Source organism: Danio rerio, chromosome 18 (genome assembly GCF_052040795.2).
Source record: "Danio rerio strain M-AB ecotype USA chromosome 18, GRCz13ab, whole genome shotgun sequence".
Taxonomy (NCBI): Eukaryota; Metazoa; Chordata; class Actinopteri; order Cypriniformes; family Danionidae; genus Danio; species Danio rerio.
In genome coordinates this window covers 23,318,372-23,341,136 of record NC_141038.1, presented here as the reverse complement: position 1 = coordinate 23,341,136, position 22,765 = coordinate 23,318,372, and the positions used below count along the sequence as shown (strand labels likewise).

Sequence of the window (22,765 nt, the reverse complement as noted above, 5' to 3'; positions counted from 1 at the left end):
GTGCCACCCATTCTAGATAAAGTTGGAAGAAGGGGAGCAGGGGGTTTCTTCCAGATAAAGATAGTTGTAGAAAGGAAATGAGGATATATATATAGAGACTTGGGATCCTTTGACTGGAGGATCATGATAAGCTAATGTGGGCCAGCTGGTCAATCATGAGAACGCGCTCCTCTCGAAATTAGTTTAAAATTAAACCCCTTTAAGAGAGGCAAAATGTTACAGATAGACTGAAAATTATTTTTCTCTTATAAAAATATTAAATTATTTAAAAGAAGTGAAATGCGGTAGCCCCTTTGACACATACAGACCTGAGCAACTTTCCTGAAATGGATCATGTGTGAACAGGCTCTTTGTGAAAATACCTGTAAATTTGTTCTGGCAACTTTCCAAAAAGTTGTAACATTTCCGGAAATTTCAGGGAATGATGCGCTGTGTGAACCTAGACAGAATATTGCTGGAAAGAGCGTTTTACGATTAGCCTTTGAGCTCAGCTCCAGCCAATCAGAAGACTCAGAAGTATCTACATCCGTGCTGTTTATGAAAAAAAAAAACATGTAGCTGCTAGATGTTAGTCAGGCATTTTCATGTTCCTTCTTAATGCCAGCTATGTAAAAATTAATTGACAAATTGCTTATGATAAACCACTGTTTGTTTACCTTCAAGCTCTGCTTTAGTCGCTTGACGCATGTGCACGTGAAGAAGCCGGTAAACGCCAGGACACACACATATTGTGTACACCTCGACATGCAAAAGTGTTCCTCCATAAGTTTTCATCGAAATTGTTCACAATACTTATCCATCCACAGAATTTGTAATGTAGTCAAATCTGTAAACATTAAGCTCTGGTTAGCGCTTCTGCTGTTGGATATCTCTGTGACAAAAGCAGCTGTATGTATGTAAAAAATCAAAAGTAAAAAATCAACAAAAGCCAGACCCCTTCTGTGTTTACAAACACAAGCGCAGGCGTTTCAAGCTCATTTTTGGGTAATGATGCCAGAATTTACCTGTATTTTGGAATGGATGTGTAAATAGTATTTTCCGGAAAAATTCTGGAACGCCCTTGCCTGTGTGAACATTGCTTTTTTTCATTTACCAGTAAAGTCGATCCGGTATTTTTCCAGATATTTACCGGTATGGTGAAAGGGGCATTGTCTCCACATGATTATTTTTTTTCTTATCTTTTTTCAAATTATTGCTGATAGTTTTAAAGGGGAAGTATAATGCCCCTTTTTACGAGATATAAAACAAGACTGACGTCCCTAGAGTGTGGATGTTAAGTTTCAGCTCACAAATAATGTTTTAAATAATGTTATCTCTTTGAAACTGCCTTTAGGCTTTGATACTAATTGTGTCATTTTAGTGACTGTCGCTTTAAAATCTAATGAGATTGTGCTCATTAAAAAAAAAAAAAAATGGGAGGTGGGGGGGTCTGGAGCTGCAAATGGCTATGTGCATTATCACTAATAGGCAAGGCTTTCCCTTTCTGATGACATGTACATACGGAGAATGTCTATCAAAGTGTTTCTGCAGACAGATGTGATTATAAAAGTATCAAATGTGATTCTAAAAAAATCCTTTAGGGTTTACCCTTATAAAAGTGATTTTTGAATAATAGGTCCGCTTTAAACGAACCCAGTATCGGTTAATATATATATTGACAGTTTATACATTTGTATCAGTAGATATATCTCTACTACAAATAATATTAAACACAGCCAAGCTCGAACTTATTCATATCCATGTTCTATGAATAATTTTTATTTTAACTTTATGTATTTGTGCATTTTTTGATGATTTTAAAATGAAAAATAACTCTGGGTTATTAACACATTTCTAGGTGTTTCCCTACAATCTCATCTTCGTCCCATATGTGACATATTATTGTGTTTCTTTATTTTTTTCTAGTGATTGTCCCCAGTCCATGTTCTGCTGCTGCCACAAATAAGTGCAGCTCCATCTATAAAGGGTTTGCCCACTGTTTGCTGGCCCTGGGAGACAGCCTCTCTGTCAGCGCCCAAAAAGATGAGGACACGCAGGAGATCGACTCTATCTGCAAGTAAGAAAATAACCTGCACCAGCAAAGCATACACAAGCATAGGTGTAAAAACTACACACACACAATCATTCACAAGTACTGTTTTTAGAAAGAAATGTATACTGCAATTGTGCAAGCCAATAAGTAGAAGTTCCCAAGTTTTAATGTGACCTTTGTATAACAAAAAGAGTATGAAATAATAAAACAAAATCTGTTAGTTTTGGTAAAAACGTTGAGTTTCTTCTACCAGACTAAAAAGAAGATATTTTGAGGATGTTGGTAATCAAACTATTGTTTATTAACTTTGATTAACTTTTGATTAACTTTGATTGTAGGGAATAAAGTGAAAGTAAACAAGAACACTCAATTTCTTGGTACAAATGTGTGTAAATGGTGCACTGTAAAACTGTGTTAACTGCATCAATTTTTTAGTTGAAGCAATTTAACTTAACAAGTCATTTCATATGTTTGGTATGGTGTTGGCTAAAAGGGTGATCTTGATGGATTGGAAGTCCACTTTACCACCTACTTTTCATAAGTGGCTGACTGAAATGGTTGCTGCTCTTAAGCTTGAAAGAATTTGTTTAGCTATAGGGCAGATGCTTCTAAAAAATCTGGGGCCTCTTTCTTGCGTATCTTTTTAAGAGTTTAAAGCAGGGCACTTATGATTCATGGACAGTTTTACTCTTACTTTTCTACTCCATTATCAATGTTTTGAATTTAATCAAGTAAAACTTAATGGTGTATATTATTTACTCTATATGGTGCATGTTTTAAATGGACTGGTGCTTGTTTTTGAATTTTTTTTATTATTATTATTATTATTATAAATTTTTTTAGTTTAATTTTTCAATTTCTATCTTATAATTTATGTAAAAAGTATTAGAGATTGTATAAATGTTTTAGTTCTGTTTTGTACTAAAAGCTGTTTTTTATATTTAAAAAAACTTAAATTTTAACTTTCAGCAATTAATCTGACTTAAATATCAAGTTAAATATATATTTAATTTAAACAATTAAGCTACCTAGAAGTTATCTGAAACCTGAATAACTTACTAATATAAATGAAAATAATGAAAAAAAAACATACATTGCCGTGAGTTATTTCTGGGATTAATTAAACATTTCCCTTTAATTTGAACAAAAGTGACAGTGAAGTCTGTTCAACTGTCTATTCATCAAAAAATGTATGTCTCAATATATTCTACAAAATATCAGTCTCAAGATTATTTATTCATTCATTTTCCTTCAGCTTAGTCCCTTTATTTATCAGGGGTCTCCACAGTGGAATGAACCACAAACTTATCCAGCATATGTTTTACACAGCGGATGCCCTTCCGTCCATCCACTCTCACATTACACTATGGCTAATTTAGTTTATTCAATTAACCTATAACGCATGTCTTTGGACTGAGGGGGAAACTGGAGCACCCAGAGGACCAACCATGCAAACTTCACACAAAAATGTCAACTGACCCAGCCGGGACTCAAACCAGCAACGTTGTTGCTGTGAGACAACAGTGCTAACCACTGAGCCACTGTGCCACCTGTCTTAAGTTCTGTAGTTCCTACAGTATGATGACAGGATTGTAGTCCTGGTAAATGGTTTCCAACAATCTATAAGAGTTAGATCGCTGGTGATCGTGACAACATCATAGTTGCTGGTAAAACAACAGCATGTGCGTCTAATTAGTTGTGTTACAAATTTTTAAAACAATTATCCAACACTGCTTATGAGCTGATACATCGATGAATTCCTAAACAAAAATAAATTCACTATTAATAACCAATTATTCAACACAAGCTCATTCTAAAAACGTAGCCCTATATACATTTCTGCATTTTGTCTTTAAAACATATGCTATGGGTGGGTGGCTTTCCGCTGTTACCAGTTTTTCTTGTAGCTTAATGAGTACACTGGTGGACTTGAGATGCAGAGTGGAGTTAACTGGGACGACAGGGTTCGAGTCCAGTGAAGAATGGTTCTTAGAAAGTAGGTAAATAATCAGTCAGTTGGTTAGGTCAGTAAGTCAATCAGTTGACAGCTTCCTCTGGTGTATTTACACAAGAAGAGCAGGCACGAATGGCACTAAATGGCATGAAAAAGCGACCACTGGTGGATTTGTGAAAACAAAAACTGCAAAAAAAGCTCCTGGGATGTATTTTGCTCTCTCCAGAAATGTATATCGTAATCGGAATGAGCCTGAGTTGTAATTATTACACCAACTTTTAAATTCCATCTGGTTTGCTTTCTTCCCAGTGCTAAATTGCAAAGTCATACTGAGTGCCTGAGCTTCACCAGAGGATGTTTCTAAAAAATCTACCTTTTAAAAAAATAATCAATAATATAAAGAGCAGCATAGTCATACTTTGAAATGTTACAAACCTCAAAGGGTCCTGCATATCACAAATGACCCACCACACATTTACTTTTCTTTACAGCCCCATAAAACACCTCATTCTCACCACAGGATCATTTGCAGTATACACTGTTCATTGTGTTGTCGCAGACAGAGAATGTGATATAGAGTATCACAGTTCACTGATATGACACCTCATTCATTCTCCATCTCCCTACATTGCCTTTCATCTCATTTTCTGTTGCTCCCTTCTACTCCTTTCCCCTATTTCTTCCTCTGCTCACTCATCTTTCTCTTCCTCCCAAAGCGCTGGATATTGTAATTAAAGACTGGACTCTCACTATTTCCCTGTCTGTCTCTTCCCATCTGCCCTTTCATAGATCATGCATCTATGATATGACTTTATATTATGTCACACCCTGTAGCTGCAGGAAGTCTTTAAGTATTCATTGTGTAGCAGCATGTTGTTCAAAACAGCCTCCTGTTTATCCTCCAGTCAGACTCAATCCGTTACACATCACCCGTTTATGCCACTTACTGAATGAAGAACAGCAATAAATGGTGCTGACGTAATGCGTTCTATAACTCATTACATTTTTAGAGCCTGTTTAGGACTCTTAGCAAAATTCCAGGCTTCATTTTAGCTGCATTTAGACTGCAGATATTGTTGCCCAATTGACTGCCCTTCAGAAAAAGAAGTATACTTTAAGTTTGTTTTATGAAGTAAACTTAATTAATATATTCAAAGGGACTGTTTACCCAAAAATGAAAGATTTTTTTTCTGTTGAATAGTAATATGCTGGTGTTTAACTGCATTGCTTTAGTGCATTCCTACATTGGGCTCTTACATAGTCTCTGCTATTCATAGCTGTGGTCGGTATTTCTCTCTGTCTTGTGCTGAACGAAGTTGACCAATCACAACCCAGCAAACAATTTTGTGTTTAATAAATGTCTAATGTACATCTAAACAAAGACAGCTTTGCTAAAACAAGGCTAAACTTGAGCTGTCAGTGAAAATCTTATAGATGTCTAAGAATAGCCCAAACACTAGACCAGTGGTTCTCAAACTGTGGTACGTGTACCACTAGTGGTACGCAGGCTTCCTTTAGTGGTACGCGGAAGAATGAAATGTCATGTACATGCTACACACATTTAAAAATTTATCAAAAATGATGGATATAATATGCCAGATATGACATATAGCCTATATTTCTGAGGTACTCTGCCATGTTTTTTTTTTAACTGTGCAGAGTTGTAGCTGCTTTATTGGGCCTACTACGCTACTGTGTTTCAATACTGCTCCTTTTGGTGGTACTTGGAGAGACAATTTTTTTCTGAGGTGGTACTTGATGAAACAAGATTGAGAACCACTGCACTAGACTAATCATCAAATAGACTGATTCAAGAGTTCACACTTAGCTGATGATTTATAAAAGCTTGTTTGGCATGCTGTCCCGGTAGAGAGCCCCGAGCTCAAGGGCTCCTCAAGCCCGGGGCTTCCTCCCATTGGCAGAGCAAGAGGGGAGCCTGAGCTCGGTGGATCTCAGAACTCCCCTGCTGCGGTAGCTAAGGGAACACAAGGCATTAGACAAGCTTGATTGTTATGCATGTTGAATGTCTTTGGATGGTGGGAGGAAACAGGAGAACCCGGGGAAAACCCACGCGGACACGGGGAGGACAAACAAACTCCTCACAGAAACACCAGTGTTCTTGCTGTGGGGCTCACAGTGCTAACCACTGGACCGCCGTGCCGCCCAATCACAGGTAAAGGAGGAGAATAGGGGAGGAGGGGCGTTTCGTCCAAACGAAGATAAAGTGAACTGAAAACTGTGGCTATTTATAGTAGCTTAGGGCTCATATAATTGGAAGATAGTGATTAGCAAATGCGAGACCGGCCGTGATAAATCATAAGCACGTGATCCTCTCGAAATTAGTTTATGAATAAACTTCACTTAGACTTTATATGTGTAGTCATTAATTTCTGTTTATTTAATGACCAGTCTAGTTTTGGCCTATTCATAGATGTCTATTAGATTTTTACTGACAGCCCAAATTTAGCCTTGTTTTAGCTAAGGCGACTATGTTTAGAGGTCTATTAGACATCTATTAGACATCTATTAGACATCTTTTAAACACAAAAAATGCTTGCTAGGAACAGACTGGGTCATCAGACCAATCACCGCTGATTAGCATTATGCAAAAGAAAGGTTTGGGAACAAATTAATTGGTGAACAAATCATACGGGAGCCGTTGGGATTTTTGGGTAAAAAAAAAAAAAAGCGTATTATTACATAATAAAAGTGTTTTTTGACCTTGCATGCATATCAGCCTGTTGTTGGAAACCCTAAAACCAAAAAGTGAAATTTTTTTAAATGCATAATAGGGGCTCTTTAATACTTAATAATCAAACCCAGAATTAGGGATTTGAGTACACACACAGTGGTGAACACAGTGGTGAACACACAATACAATAATCTGAAGACAAAATGTGCAATTTGTAGTAGCCAATTTTGGAATAAAGTTCTTTGAACCCTTTATCTTTCTGTAATATTATTTAAAATATATATTTAATAGGACACTCAATCAAAAAAGTAAAAACAACCACAAATTAAGTTTAATTAATTTGTAATATTTTTAAATAAGTATAAGCCAAATATACTAAGAGTTTTCTGTAATCGAGTAAACTTAAGGCCAATTATAAGTGTATTTCTGGGATGTATTTTAAGTACATTTCAGAAAAGTCGCAACTAGAAGAAGTATACTGTTCATTTTTGTTATAGTTCATAAGTGTACCAATAGCACACCTGAATAAACCTTGTTTTCTTAATGGTATGTGCAATTAATTTAATGATCAGCTTGCATCTTACTTTAAAAATTGACCCATATTATAATTTTGGCAATTTACCATAGACACATTTTGTTACACTGAGTCGGAATTATTTGACACATTCATTTTCATGGATGTATTGTCCTTCAACAGAGAAATCCCATCTGTCCACTTACACTGGAGGACTCAAGTGCACATATCGATGCATATCACATATATAGATCCATATATGAATGAGGCCTGAAACCAATCTGAGAATCTCTGAATCCTTGTGCTTCTTTTCTGCTTGCACATTCATGGGTCATATTTGACCTGTGCCACATGGGAGGAAAAACTCAGAATTGGATGTCTTGAACCATGTAATGTAAAGGGAGTATTTTTGACAGACTGGGTGCCCATTTTGTGTCATTTTTTTAACAGGCAGTGGACACCATCACTTTCAGTAACAAACCTTTGGTAATCAATATTTAATTCTAACATGTAGTCAAATACATAATGTGTAGCTTTGAAGATATGCAATTCTTTGATTTCTCCTCCTTAGTCAAAATACATAAACTTGGAGTGCTTTTGTTCATACACTTTTACTACTATTGGCTCCAAAAAGTCTCTGTGGCATCTTATCTACCAGGATGCTGGGGAAGCCAACCTGTCACAGTCTTTAAAGATAGACAAGAGTGGAAAACCCTGCCTCCATCTTGGGAATTCACACATATGCACAAACATTCATATTCAAATGGACATTTAGCACAAAACTCACTCCAAAATGTATATAATGTGTTTGTTTCCAACCTATATGGACCGTTTATGGCGTTACATAATGTAGAAATGCATAGATCCTGCTTAATGTGTGTTGAAGCTATCATGTTTGATATCATTCTGCTCTGTACATAATTGTTTAGTGTTATTTCAAACCATGAGGTAAAGTTTGCCGGCATACCTCGGTACAGCCCAAAACCAGCAAAAGGAACAGAGAAAAATTCCTGCGCAACTTTTCCTTTATTGCCCTCGGTCAGTCCCTAGAAAATGGGTGTTACCAAAGCAACACTTTAAATTTTAAACTGTGCAACCAATCTGTTCAGAAGGTCTTTGACAGGAATAACACCAAGGGAGACCCTGTTTCTGCACCCGCGTGACTCGCCTGAGTCCACATTTCATATTAGTCAGCAAATTATAGCTTTGTTTAAAGTTTGCGCCTTGTGTGCGCTCGGTGGCCATCTTTGAAACGCCTCTCGGGCAGTATGCTCCGGCATTCTGTCTGAATGGGAAATATCAAATTCTCCAAAACTGTTTGGCAAGCTTACGATTAAATTACATATTTGAAATCACCAATAAAGTTAAACAATAACTGTCTCATATGTTATTATCGCCAAGCTAATGCGCATGCACACTCTAAAGGAAGGAGATAACAACACCAATCTCATTTATGGCCGCTCTTTACATCATCATGCTCTGGATAATGCTTAGCCTCATTGCACTGCTCCTCTGTAGTAATCCACAACTTGGTCTTGATGGCGAATCTCCTCCAGAAATGACAGCGACTCTTTACAAGGTTGTGGGCATTTAAGTAGTTTCTGTCATATAACGTGCATTTGACAGGACAGACTGTACCTCACGTTTATTTCATACAAATTACAAAACCAAAAAAACTTTTGTTTTCAAGTGCACTTGATTCGTTTAAAGTACAGATTTCAATCTTTATGTGGATATATATCTTATGTCTGTGAAGCAAGTATTGGCTGAGATTCCAGTGTGTTTGTTGACCACCAAATTATCGCAAAAGCACACGTCTGATCTGAGCTTCTCCCTGGAGAAACTTCAGTCTATAGCGATCGATTATTGGCTCCTGTACTAGTAGGCGGGGCTTCATTTGCCATACTGACTGTTACACTTTCTCCCATTCAAAACTATATGAGTGACATGTCTTGAGTTTTCTATAGTTTTTGCTAAGATGCAGGTATTAGTCTTGCGTTTTAAGCTGTGCCTCTTTTATAGTGTTTATCAATGTCTTGGTGGTTCTTATTAGTCGTGTTGAACTGAGTGAGATTTGCCTTTCTATTATCTAAATGCTCTATTTCCTTGCAGTTCTTTTGTTTGTGTATAGTATGTTTGTTTGTTATGTGTTAAGACGAGTCATTAAATCACTTTATAACCACATTGGATTGTCTTTGTTTTGCCTTGCAGAAACGGTAAAAGATCCTTGTTACCAGCTTTGTTAAGTTTAACAAAACTTCTAAACTATTAATTTACTTCAAAAGAAGTATAATTCCCTTTCTAAATAAATAATTGATTTAAAAAAGTCTGCTCAGACAAGCGGGCAAAGTCATTGTTATATTTATTTTGTTAGATTAAGTTAATTCTGAATATTCATAATTAATAATAACTTGTTATTAATAATCAGTAATATTCATAAATCAAGCTAATTTGGCTACAACCGTCATTATAACACATCATTTTATATTTAAAGAAGTGCATAAAATTGATTTGCATTAGAGCATTTTTGTAAATATACAGTACTAAACTTTGTCATTTTAAAACACAGCAATTACTAGGTATATCAGACCTGCAGCCAGTGGGGGTTCGGGTGGTTCAGAAGAATTGACTGACCAATTCGTCCCATACATGAGCTCATTTGTCTTATTTTGACTGTTATTTCATTAAAAATAGTAAAAATAACCCATTAAAAAAGATTTTAAGAGCAAGCGGAATCCTGGTGTGACTTCAGTTAATCAGTTTTGTTCAATGCAAACAATTATTTTTCATGAGTCTGAGTGGTGTGAAGTGACAAATAACAAATACTTAAATTACTGTAATTGAGTAGTTTTCTCAGGACTTGTAATTTATTAAGTAGTTTTATAAATGTGTACTTTTACTTTCTCCTGAGTACATTTTTAGTGCAGTATCATTACTTTTACTCCACTACTATAATAATATCATAATCAATTACCTCAAGACATGGGCAATTAAAAGTTGCAGCAAACTGTTTGGAAACATTAAAAGTGTCCAAAAGATGTTTAAAATCTTTACACACATTGAACCAGAGACTGTTTAAAAGCATGTCACCAATGAGAAGTTGACAGATGTTTACTGTACACTCTCAGGAATAAAGGTACGCGTATTTGATGTCTATATGACATTGGTTTAAGATGTTGGCTTGACGTTGGATTTTGGTCACTTTCTAACAAAACCTAAAATCAACCAAATATCAACGTCATTTGACGTCGTTATTGGACATCAAAATAATGTTGTCTTTAGACGCTGGCTAGAACTTGAATTTTGATCACCTGACATCACAACCTAAATCTAACCAAACATTAACGCCGTACAGTATGTCGTTGTGTGCCTGCTGCATAATAACTAAATACACTATAGAATGTTACGTTTACCCTCATCCACAAATTACATGTAAATGCATCAGCTTTTTACAGCGTAATACTCACTACACACTACTCTTGACTACTTTTGAAAGGTCTACTTTTTACTCATACTTTGAGTAATATAGAGTAAGATACTTTTATTCTACTTGCACTGCATTTTAGGCTTGTAATAGTACCTTTACTTAATTAAGATTTTTCAGAACTCTTTCCACAACTGAGTCCAGCATCCAGCTGTAAATTTTATATTTATAAAGTAATGTGACGAAGAACTGCAAAAAGGTCTATCTTTTGAGAAAAAAGGACCACCCCTTTCACCAGGCTTGCCTGTATATAGAACTTGTTCATTTATTGAAAAGCTATAGCATTCAAGTAGACTGGTGAGTAAACAATGACAGAACTTTTATTTTTGGGATGTACCTCAGTCAGTGTTTTATATTTGTTAAGAACTTAGGTTATTTTGTTAAGTGCTTAGGTTCTGACTAGGGTAGAGTTAGATGCTCAAAAAAGTTATTTTATAATTAAATACATTTATTAATTAAATCATTGGTCTAATTAATTAAATTCATCTGGAATTGAGGCAGAACATAAAAAAAAACTTGTTGAAAAAACAATGTCAACTTGTTTTACATGAGTCTTTATTGAACATTAAAAATATTGTGAGTTAAAATGTCCTACGTTTAGCATGTTAGCATTCAAGGCATACACAAGCCTGCAATAAGGATGGCTCCTGACTGTAACACAGCTATTTAAGCGCTATTCCTCCAGGTGCTAATTAATCTTGGCACTGAGCTCAGTGATCGCGTGCGCACATTAATAAACACAGGTATGCACACACATGTACACTTTCACACACTATTTCACAGCAGGTCTGATCATCTGTCAGGGGATCTTCTGCAACAGTAACAGTCTCCCTCCAGACTGCACAGAGTCAGGCTCAAGCCGAGACTGCTCCTCAATCACAGATCTGAGAGGAACATTTTAGAAGAGAAACGGCTCTTGAAGGACATTTGTGCTGCTGAAGGACAGACTTGCGCTCAGTACATCTCTCTTTAATAGGTAACAGTCTCGCTGCGCTTCGGTCTATTTAAGAACTGTGGTTTTAACATAAAAGGGTGTTTCTTTACTAGGAACTTGTATATCCCTGGGGTTGAGTTTTATCAAAACTAACAATTTTTAAAATCATTTTATTCTCGTTTTGTTATACGAAGGTCACATTAAAACTTGGGAAACTCTTGGGAACTTTTACTTTTTGGTTTTATGATTTGTTTCTTCTACTTTTCAAATGTTTTTGTGTGTGTGTGTGTGTGTGTGTGTGTGTGTGTGTGTGTGTGTGTGTGTGTGTGTGTGTGTGTGTGTGTGTGTGTGTGTGTGTGTATGTAGGTTTATATTTTAGCAGTTGACTTTTTGGCTTTAAATATGCAAATGGATAATAAAAGTATTACTGATACAGTATTTATTACAAAACCACTGTTTAAAAAAGCTGCGGTCCTTTAATGAAGAGTAAAATAATAAAAAGCATTTTAACATTTATTTAGGGGATAACGATTTACTGTCCATCAATTGCTCTGCTATTTCCACCAAGATCAATAATATTTCCATTACGTTAGGTCAGAAATTAGTGTACTTAGTTACCATGGAAACAACAAGTGAGCAAGTTTGCAGAATACTTAATGAGGAAAATGAGATGAAATTTGTGGAGGAACAAAATAAAAGCAAAGTAACCATTCCTAACAGATTATAGGACATACAGTTGAAGTAAGAATTATTAGCCCCCTGTTTATTTTTTATTTTTTCCCCAAATTTCTGTTTATTGGAGGGAAGATTTTCTCAACACATTTCTAAACATAATAGTTTTAAAAACTCATTTCTAATAACTGATTTATTTGATCTTCGCCATGATGACAGTAAATAATATTTGACTAGATATTTTCCAAGACACTACAGCTTAAAGTGACATTTAAAGGCTTAACTAGATTAATTAGGTTAACTAGGCAGGTTAGGGTAATTAGGAAAATTATTGTATGATGAAGGTTTGTTCTGTAGATTGTCAAAAAATATATAGCTTAAATGGGCTAATATTAATGACCTTAAAATTATTTTTCAAAAATTAAAAACTGCTTTTATTCTAGCCGAAATAAAACAAATAAGACTTTCTCCAGAAGAAAGAATATTATCAGATACACTATGAAAATTTCCTTGCTCTGTTAAATATCATTTGTGAAATATTTACAAACAAAAAAAAAATTATAAAAATTCAAAGGGGGGCTAATAATTCTGACTTCATCTGTATGGTGTAATTTTGCATAATTGTGAAAGAAAAAAATGGTCACGTTAGTTAAGTTTAAACTTTACTGTCTGTTCTGCTTGGCACAGAAAATAAATTCTTTAACACTGGTAATATACAACCATACAGCAGTCACATAATATTAACATGTCTCATCAAGACAAACACATGAATTAAAAACAAATTAGCCCCATGCATATTACTGCAGACAATTCTTAACAATTGCACGACTCACATTAAACTGTAATCTGATTTAATACAACAACTGGATAAATAACTTTTTATAAGCATTTCTTCTAAATTTTAAACCTGCGTCCTGATGGTAACGTTTCAAAAGCTGAGCGAATGGGGATTTGTATTATCTTTAAAAATCACAATTGCTGTTTTTCCATAAAGGAGTCCATAAATAAAATCTGCAGCAAATGTTGTTTAATCACTCATCTTATTTGCCTGATTGATCATTTGTTATGATTTCTTCTTCTGTTTAAATGTTGTGTTACCAAACCATGAAACAATATTATATGTGAGAACACTCTCTATTAATGATCTATATGTCATGTTTAAAGTCTAAAACTTCTCAAGTTGCGGAGGAGACTGCAGTGCTGGCTTGCTTTCTTATAAACAGTCTCTATTACTGTCAAAATTCAGTTTATTGTCAATGATTGTGCCTAAATACTTACAATTTGAGACCTGCTCTACTATTTTTTTTATTTATGATGACTGGTTTATAAAATCTAGTATCTGCTACTCTTGTTTGACTTCCCAGACATAGCTCTTTTGTTTTTCCAATATTAAGATGTAATGAACTTTTGCCAAACATTCTGTGATACTTTTAATATATTCAAAATATAAGGAGCTATTTATTTCTTCCTGACAGGAAACTAATGCCAGATCAACTGAATATTTTATAAGATCGTTTTTATGGTTTAAAAAAATGCAAATAATCGTTCCCCATAAAAAAAGATAAAAATCAAACATACAGTAGGGCTTATTAACTTTCTGTATTTATATTTACATCAACCAGAATTCAGTGATATACTTGCTAGTGACTGTCATCTTTGTGATTTTCATCTCATTATTATTAATGTGGTTAAAAGCCATGTAATAAGTGGTATGATTTACTAACAACTGCTTGCCTCATGGAAGCTTTGCATTCAGAGAGGTAATAAAATATTTAGACTCAATCAATATTTTGCGTCTAGTTATTTACTTATATAGAAAGAAGCCTTCAGGGTGATCAAGACCCATCCACTTCATGTTGTGTCCTCCTGATCACCCTTTTGGGATTAATTCCAAGATAACAACCAGCTGAATTCTCTGTAGATCATCCCTTTGATAGAAATTATGAAATGTCTATTAAATAATATAATTTTGACTAATTAAAAACCCTTTATTTTACAGTAGTACTACCTTATCCTTTATTTTAAACTATGAGAGATGTCTCAGAAGTGATTCCAGCTCATTAGCTTGTAGGTTAGGTATTAAATAATCACCCCATTAAACCTTAAGCTTGTGTCTGTTGCAGATCCTGGGATGATTTCCATGACTGTGCGAATGTGGCCATGGCCGGCTGTCCTGAGGAGGCTGCAAAAGTGTGGGATTCTCTGAGACAAGAGTCCAAAAAGATGCAGTTTTCTGGTAACCTGTATGAGATGTGCTCCAGCCGTAGCCAATCAGCAGCCGCCTCTGATTCCCAAAGCCCCGATGAGACCAATCAGGAGTCGCTAAAGGGTCGCGCTAGTCATAAAAGCCTGACCTTTCTGACCTTATGTTTGCCTGCGCTATTGCTGTATTCATGGATATAACCACATCTCAGGACTCAAAGATTCAGCACATAGACAACAGACTGGTTTTGTTCTGACATTTTCATAAAGATCTCATGCATTAGGACTAATTTTATGTATTTATTTATAATATTTATTCATTTTATGGCATAAATTTGATTGTTGGAACAAAAAGATTGTCATTTTCATAAGGACACGTTTATTTTCAGGGTTATGTTTTCTTCTTCAGGGTCTTGTTCTGTTAAGTATGAGAAAAAAAAAATCTTTTTAAAAATCGAAAGATTTAAATGTCAAAACAGAAATGTCATCCACAGGAGGACCAAAATGCACCTGATGAGGACAAATCGAAGTTGGCGAAAGACATTTGCAATCATTTGAAAGCCTTCATCTGAGAGAAAATGAAGGTATATTGCAATACATTATCACATTTTGTGAGCTACGAGTATCTAAGCAATGCGAAGAGCCTTCAAAAATGTTATTATTTCACTCTGTAGTGTAATCTTCTTTTGTAGGATCCTGAGAGGATTAAGTTTAAGGATTACAACAAATAAAAGTAAATCTGAGCATCACGGCTCACCTACAGGCTTTGCCTGGGAACAGACTTGTCAGACTTTGTAGTCTGTAGTCTGAATGCCTTTGGGTGACGGGTAAAGCCCAATTTATTAATGATGGGTTCCTTGTTTGAGTTTAACTAATAGCACAGCATTACGCTTCAATGTGTTTTTGTACTATAGTCTGTGTCAGTATGGAGCTGCTGTTCATTTGATGTTGGCCAGAATACTGTGTATATATATTGTACAGTCTTACATTATACATTCCTCATAGCTATTTTTTTTTCAGTGATGTGTATTTGTATTGATGTAAGACATGATGGATTAGCTTAAAAATGATTACTTTATGATGGTAATATATAGAAAATATGACCGATATGCTGTAAAGAAGAGCTTATTTGAATGAGTATATTATCTTGGAGTGCATAATGAACAGATGAGGCAAATCAGTGAAGGTGAACACATTAACATCAATAAGAGTAAATTGTGAATGATTATCACCATATACATGATATATACAAGGGCTTTTCACACTGGTGGTTATCATCGTTCACTAATTTTAACCCTGGGCGTAGTTGGATTTCACACTTTTAATTTAGAAGTGGTTTTGTGAAATCCAAATTAAATGTTTGGTCTTTTATTTGAACGTGTTAGCCTTATGAATACCTATGTTTTGGAGCTTATATACTCTTAATCAGTGACAGGTTATATTGAGAGAAAAAACCTTCAAAACTGTTACTTCAACCGTTTTCATGACATCCCTCACCATGTCAGCTTCTCGTCAGCTTTCTTCTAGAGTCTGAAGCGCACAGCCTCCTAAAATTAGGCTTAGATTCAATTGTTCGCAATCCCTTGCTGCTCAAAATGCGCTTCTGTTTTCCAGTTAAAGTGAAATGACATCACTTCTGGGGACATTTAAGCCTTCATTTTAGTGCCAAACTTGTGCAGTGTGAAACATTTCATTGTAATCTTACAATGCATTATCTCATGCCTCAATTTCACATGCTTTGTATAGTCAAGGAACACTGTGCAGGGTAAATAAACAGTATAAACGATTTTATAGTATATAGCTACTATCACGTTAAAACAATTTGTGCAGCAAAACAAACACAACTTGTAGCTCTACACTGTGCTTGTTGGTCACCACCATGATGGAAATTACTTCAAATGTCTTGCAAATTTAGGATTCAGTTTTTCAATTTGGAGTATCATTTTTTTTTAAAGTCATTTGGAATAATTTAACGCAATGCCTCACGGAAGTTTATAACTTTTTGATTTGCTGGATAAATTGGCAGTTCATTCCACTGTGGCGACCCCAGATTAATAAAGGGACTTAGCCGAAAAAGAAATGATGAATGAACTCTCAGAAGCAATTTTTTCTGATAATATAGTTATGGTTCCTCGTGAGATAAGGCTGGAAAAATCCTACCTCCAAGATGGACTGCAGAATAAAAATGTACAACGCAAATCATCCAGGATTAATTGTTAACCCTGTCCTTGGGTTATTTGTGAAGCAAGCCCAGCAGGTACAGGACGTCAACATTATGTTAGATTGACGTTGTACCCCAACATTGTTGGAACGTTGCAATTTGGGTGGAAATAAAAATCTGGTTGATGTCACAACTCAATTTCAGACCTATGTCAATGTCCAATGTTGGACAGACTTTGGATTTTGGTCACTTTCTAATGCAACCTAAAAACAACCAAACATCTAACGAGGTTACAGCTTGACGTTGTGAAGATGATAGCACTATGACGTCTATCAGATGTTGGATTTTGGTTGCCATACCTGATGAATAAATGTCAGTATTTGACGTCAATATGATGTTGGTTTATGATGTTGGATTTTGTTCACTTTACGACACAACCTAAAATCAACCAAATATTAACGTCATTGGACGTCGTTATTGGACATTAAAAAAAACGTTGTTCCTGGACACTGGCTAGACATTGAATTTCGGTCACCTGACGTCACAACCAAAATCTAAACTTATATTGACGTCTTATGACATTTTGTGCCAGCTGGGAGAGAACATTTACCTGGTGTTTAGAAGGACCTGGTGGTAGCCATTTCAAGTGTGAAAAGCCCTATCTGTGTTTTTTTCTGTGGCTACATGACTTTATGTGTAAAGAAGTGGCAGAGGTTTCCCCGGGATCAGCTTTCATTACCTCCACTCAACACTGCGCTCTGCTCCGCTCAGTGGATTCCTCAGTCTGTGTGATTTATGTTTAATTTTTAAGCTTAATTGGCAATCAATCATGTTTGCCAATGCAGTGAACTTATTAAGGAGGGCAAAAGCCATTTATTTAGCCTGAAAAAAAAAAAAAAACATGGGGTGGATTGCCACTTATGTCTCAAATGACTATTAACACATGCTTTTCTTTGCTTGTAATCCAATTCATCAAAGCCGTTGAATGTAGTACAATCTAAATGAAAATATGTCTAAATAATATAGTAAGGGCTAACATGTACAGATTTGAAGTGTACATGACTCCTTGCTACACAGTACTTATTAATACCTCCTTTATTTATAATTTGTGATAACATACGAGGCAGTTATAATTTGCTTGATAGATGTATTTTATGAATTGCATGTAATTAAGTGTTTTCCTCCTTTATTTAGAAATTTGACGATATATTGAAAATGGAAGAACCATCTTAAAAATGATCTTGAAGGCGTCCGTGAGAAAACTTGAATTGCTTCTTGCTTTCTGTCTGTCTGCACAATGATTTGCTACATACAAGTTATATTCTATACATTATATAAATAAAATTATTGCTATTACAAAAATAAAAGGTGCTGTTCATCTGATTCAGAGTCACTGGGATTTTCCCTGCATCAAATTGTAAAATCACAGCTTCAGCCGAATGTGTGTAAATCCTTCATTCTCACTTTGGATGTCATTTTTTATTCCTCTGCCTCTTCCAGATTTTAATATTTCATGCGTCACAGATGTCTCTGTAAACACAGACACACCTTCAGTTAGCAAGACGGAGATTACCTCCCAACACAGCATACGTACATAAACAGCGCTCTATGAGAATCATCAATTTTATGGGTCTTGCTGTGGAACATTTCTCTTGTTCAGTCAGAAGCTTAATAACAATTGCACAGAAACAATACAGGCCCAGGGTTAAAAAATTAAAGAAAGAAATACAGGAACATAAACCAGGGAACATATAGCACCTCCACTTTCAACAACCGACAAATAGAGAAACAGAGGACATAAATACACTGAGCAAACCAAGGACTAACAACCCAAAGAAGAAACTAGGGGGCGGACACAATTATTAAAGGTGCTGTACTCGTTTTTGACTCTTCTAAAGCATAAAAATACCATAATATGTTTGCAGAAATTTAAGAAACATGTCAAGTGAACATTCTTGTTTATTTGAAAAACAAATGGTGAAAGAATATTCTGCTTTGAAAATGCATTTTTCATGCTGGAACACTGTCTTTGTTGTGGTTCTTTTAACCTGTCCAATGCATGTTAAACCAATTTTATTTCAGCACCAGGGTTGCCTTGATGGAAACAGCCTATTTCATTCATTCAGACAGAAAGGCTCTCAAAGGATGTGCTGGTGACCGAAATGCAACCTCCGGTGGACAGTTGCAAACTCTGAAATCAGACACAGATTCAGAGCTTCAAATGAGGTTTGCTTTATTTTATTTAGCTGCTTTCAGTAAATGGCAATAAATGTCATGTAAAATGGCATTCAAACTCACACTGTTAGCATTTAACACTGAATAAAGCATGAGGTGTACCTGAGGTGATCAATGTCAAAGTTTTCTGTTTTTCAGCAGCAAACTTATCAATTCGAGGTGTTGGTTAGAACAAAAACTCTTTTTAAGATGGAGAATGTTGCTTCTATTGCGTGCCGTTGCTTTTTATATAGAACACGATTTAAATCAGCATTTAGGCTCGATGAGAATCGCTCCTTTTGGTGAAGAACAGAGGTCTAGAACCTTTTTTCAGCAAAGAGTCATTTCAGATTTTTTTTGCAAATGCATTTTTTTAAAGAGCCATTGGGGATATATATGATAATTTCTATAAATACGATAATTTATAGAATTTTTTCCTTTCTCCATCAACACTCATGAATGTTGTTTGAATGTACATGCGCAAGGTTACCATTGAAATGTCAGTTACATGCCCTTTTTTTGGTGTCGCAATTCAAGTTAAACCACAGTGCAGCACACGTGCATTTTTTAAAAGTCCTTTTATTCCTATTCTTATTCATTTTGCTGTAAAGATAAACAATAAAAATTCTTTTTAATTGTATTTTTAATAGGAAACTGATTTTTAGTGTCAATTTTAGTTTTTTATTTAAGGGAGACTGCTGAAGAGCCACATATTTTTGGTCAAAGAGCCACATGTGGCTCCCGAGGCCATAGGTTTCCTACCCCTGGTCTACAATCCGGCAACCTGCGCTCGCGTTTGTTTTGATCCAGGAATGCAATACCTAGTTCATCCACTAGATGCCAAACTTACATACTTCACCTTTAACTAAGGCAACATACTAAGGTACATGAGGCTGACAATGGGATGTAGCTCTGAAAACAAAGTGAAGTGAACCAGTGTACATTTGAAAATAAAACAAAGGTACTGAAATCAACTGTAATGGAAATCTGCACCCTTTTAACTGATGTATTAAAAAGGAAAAAAAAAAAAAAAAAAATATATATATATATATATATATATATATATATATATATATATATATATATATATATATATATATATATATATATATATTATAATATATTTCCTCACTATTCACTCTCACTCAAGTGGTTCTAAACTTTAAGAATTTCTATCTTCTACTGTTGAACACAAAACAAGATATTCTGAAAAATGTTGGGAAAAAAGCAGCTGTTAACCTCCAAAAAAGCTTTTGGCTTGAAAAGGCTGTTTCAGAGTAAGAACAGCTCAATGCTGAAATGCAGAATGACAGGTTTTATCAACTCTCTCAGATCCATTGTTTTTTACTTGAAACATGTTAAAATATGCTTAAAACTGCATATATTGTTGTTTCAAGAGTTCACACTTAGCTGATAATCAATAAAGCGTATTTGGCATGCTGTCCCGGGAGAGAGCCCTGAGCTCGTAATACCCTCAAGCCCGGGGCTCCCTCCCGTTAGAAGGGCGAGAGGGGAATTCGAGGTCAGGTAGGTCTCGAGAACTCCCCTGCTTGTCACCGTGAGAAGTGTAAACTCAGGTTGTATTGGGTGATAATTTGTTTTAGTCGATTGGCTATGGTTTATGTTTTTGGACGGTGGGAGGAAACCGGGGAACCCGGGGAAAACCCACGCAAACACGGGGAGAACATGCAAACTCCACACAGAAACACCAACCAGCCCGATGGGTTGGACTAGCGGTGTTCTTGCTGTGAGACAACAGTGCTAGCCACTGGGCCACCGTGTCGCCCGATCAGAAAGAGTGGGAGGATGTAGGGGTGGAAAGGGGGGAGCTTCAAGACGAAGATAACTGGAGTGGAAAACTCAGGTTATTTATAATGCTTCCGTAATCATCTAATAGGGCTGATTACGGAGCTAACAAGGAGCCAGCCGTGTTGATTATAAGCACGTGATCCTCTCGAAATTAGTTTATGAATAAACCACACTTAAAAAAAAACGAGGGATCATTTTTATTGTTTTAGGAATTGACATTCACATTAGTTTTTACCTTTGTTATCACCTTGAATTATTGGTTATCACCTTAAACCATGCATTCCAGAGCACTTACAGTAGATGTACTACTAGATGTTTGCATATAAGCCACGAAGAGAATCAGAGGATGCCACATTTACTAAGGCGGAGGTGCTATAGTCATCTTTAAAGAGCAAAGGCTTGTGTACATGTTCTTTTTATTGATTATACATCTGCATTCAATACAATGCTGATTCATCTACTTTTAGAACATCTTTTAGCCTTAGGAGGGAACGGAGAACATGTCAATTGGATTAAATATTTTCTAATAGATAGACCACAACAAGTATGCATTAGGGGAGTTAAGTCAGACATGATGATTATAAATATAGGGTTACCCTAAGGATGTGTTTCGTCCCCTCGATTATTTTCCATTCACACCAATGAGATGAGAATGCAGAGTACAAGTCTTAGGGCCTACTCACACTATGCTATCCGAACCGTGCCCAGGCCCGTTTCCCAGATCGATTGAGAAGTGTGAGTGCGCTGAATCGGGCTCAAGCACGGTTCACTTGGCTGGCCCTGGCCTGGTTGGAAGAGGTGGGCCTGAGCGCGGTTCACTTGGCGTGGTACGTTTGTAGTTTGAGTGCAAAACGTGCCAAAGCTCGAAACTGAAAGCGTGACGTGACTTTAAGGGAATGTTTCATATGGATTTATTAATAATTTTTACTGTTCAATGAACGCAAACGGCCGTAGTTTATTAAAGACGAAAACCCCTCACTGCAACACAGCTGTTCACCTTCAGCAGACCTCCTCATTCCTGCAGCACGAGGGCTTTATGATTTTTTATGAGTGCCAAAAGTGGAGGATCTGGTCGGCGAAAAATCTGACTGCGTGTCACCACATCCCTAAGGACTGTTTGGCGAAATATTTGACTGCATGTGACTGAGTGAGAGCGCTCACTGAACAGCACAGTATCGATGACGTAAGCGTGCCCAGGCCCGATTGTGGTGTGAGTGTGGGCCGTCGGGGGAGACGGGAGGGGGGACAAGCGTGCTTTAGCCCGATTCGAGGCAACTGTACCTAGTGTGAGTACGGCCTTAAACTATGATGATGATGTGGCACTTGTTGCACTTCTATTAAAAGATGATAGCATCCAGGAATATAGAAAATGTGTTGGAATAGTGTAAAGAGGGTTCCTCGCTGATAAATATACTAAAAACTAAAAAAATTATTTTAAATCATCTAGAACCTGAATTTGTTGATTAATGACTATTATTGTATGTGGTCATCCTGTGGCAATGGTGGAGGTTTTTAAATTTTAGGGAACTATGATTGATTGTAAATGACATTTTTTGCTGTAAAGGTGGAGGCTGTAAGTAAAACGGCAAACCAAAAGTTTTATATTTTTTTTAGGAAACTTTAATTTAATGTCTGTTCAGGCATTTTACAGGTGGTGTATGCCAGCTTGATTAAAAGCATTTTGGGGTGCAACATAATGGTTTATTTTGGGAGAGTCACTTTAGTTAACAAAGAAAAATGTCATAGGGTCATTAGGATGCAAGTAAAAATCATAGGATTTAAGCAAAAATCAGTGGATGAATTGTATAACATAACAGTTCAGAGGAAGACCATGGCCATATGTTATGATGTAACTTACCTTCTAAAACAGGCCTTCATTTTGTTGCCATCTGAATGCTGTTATAGGTCAGTGAAGGTAATTAACGCAACCTACAAACAAACTTTTGTGCCATATGCAGTTAATCTTTTGAATAAAGTAGAAATGTAATGTTCTTATTAACCTTATTCTTTGCCGATGAGCGGGCGCAGCCATTTGAATCTTTTTAGGTCGAGACTTCCGGTCTCATTTACTTCCATTCATTTTTAGACGTTAAAAAC

General features: G+C 36.0%; 1 protein-coding gene across 1 annotated transcript in view; it reads left to right on the top strand.

The window, feature by feature from the left end:
- nrn1la (neuritin 1-like a) overlaps positions 1–16,958 on the top strand; it is a 75,522-nt gene extending 58,564 nt beyond the window's left edge. The window contains 2 exon segments of the mRNA NM_001324501.1: positions 1,906–2,056; positions 14,406–16,958. Of these exon segments, the coding sequence (NP_001311430.1) occupies positions 1,906–2,056; positions 14,406–14,685 (431 nt within the window). The 3' untranslated portion in view covers positions 14,686–16,958.
- The last annotated feature ends 5,807 nt before the right edge of the window (positions 16,959–22,765 follow it).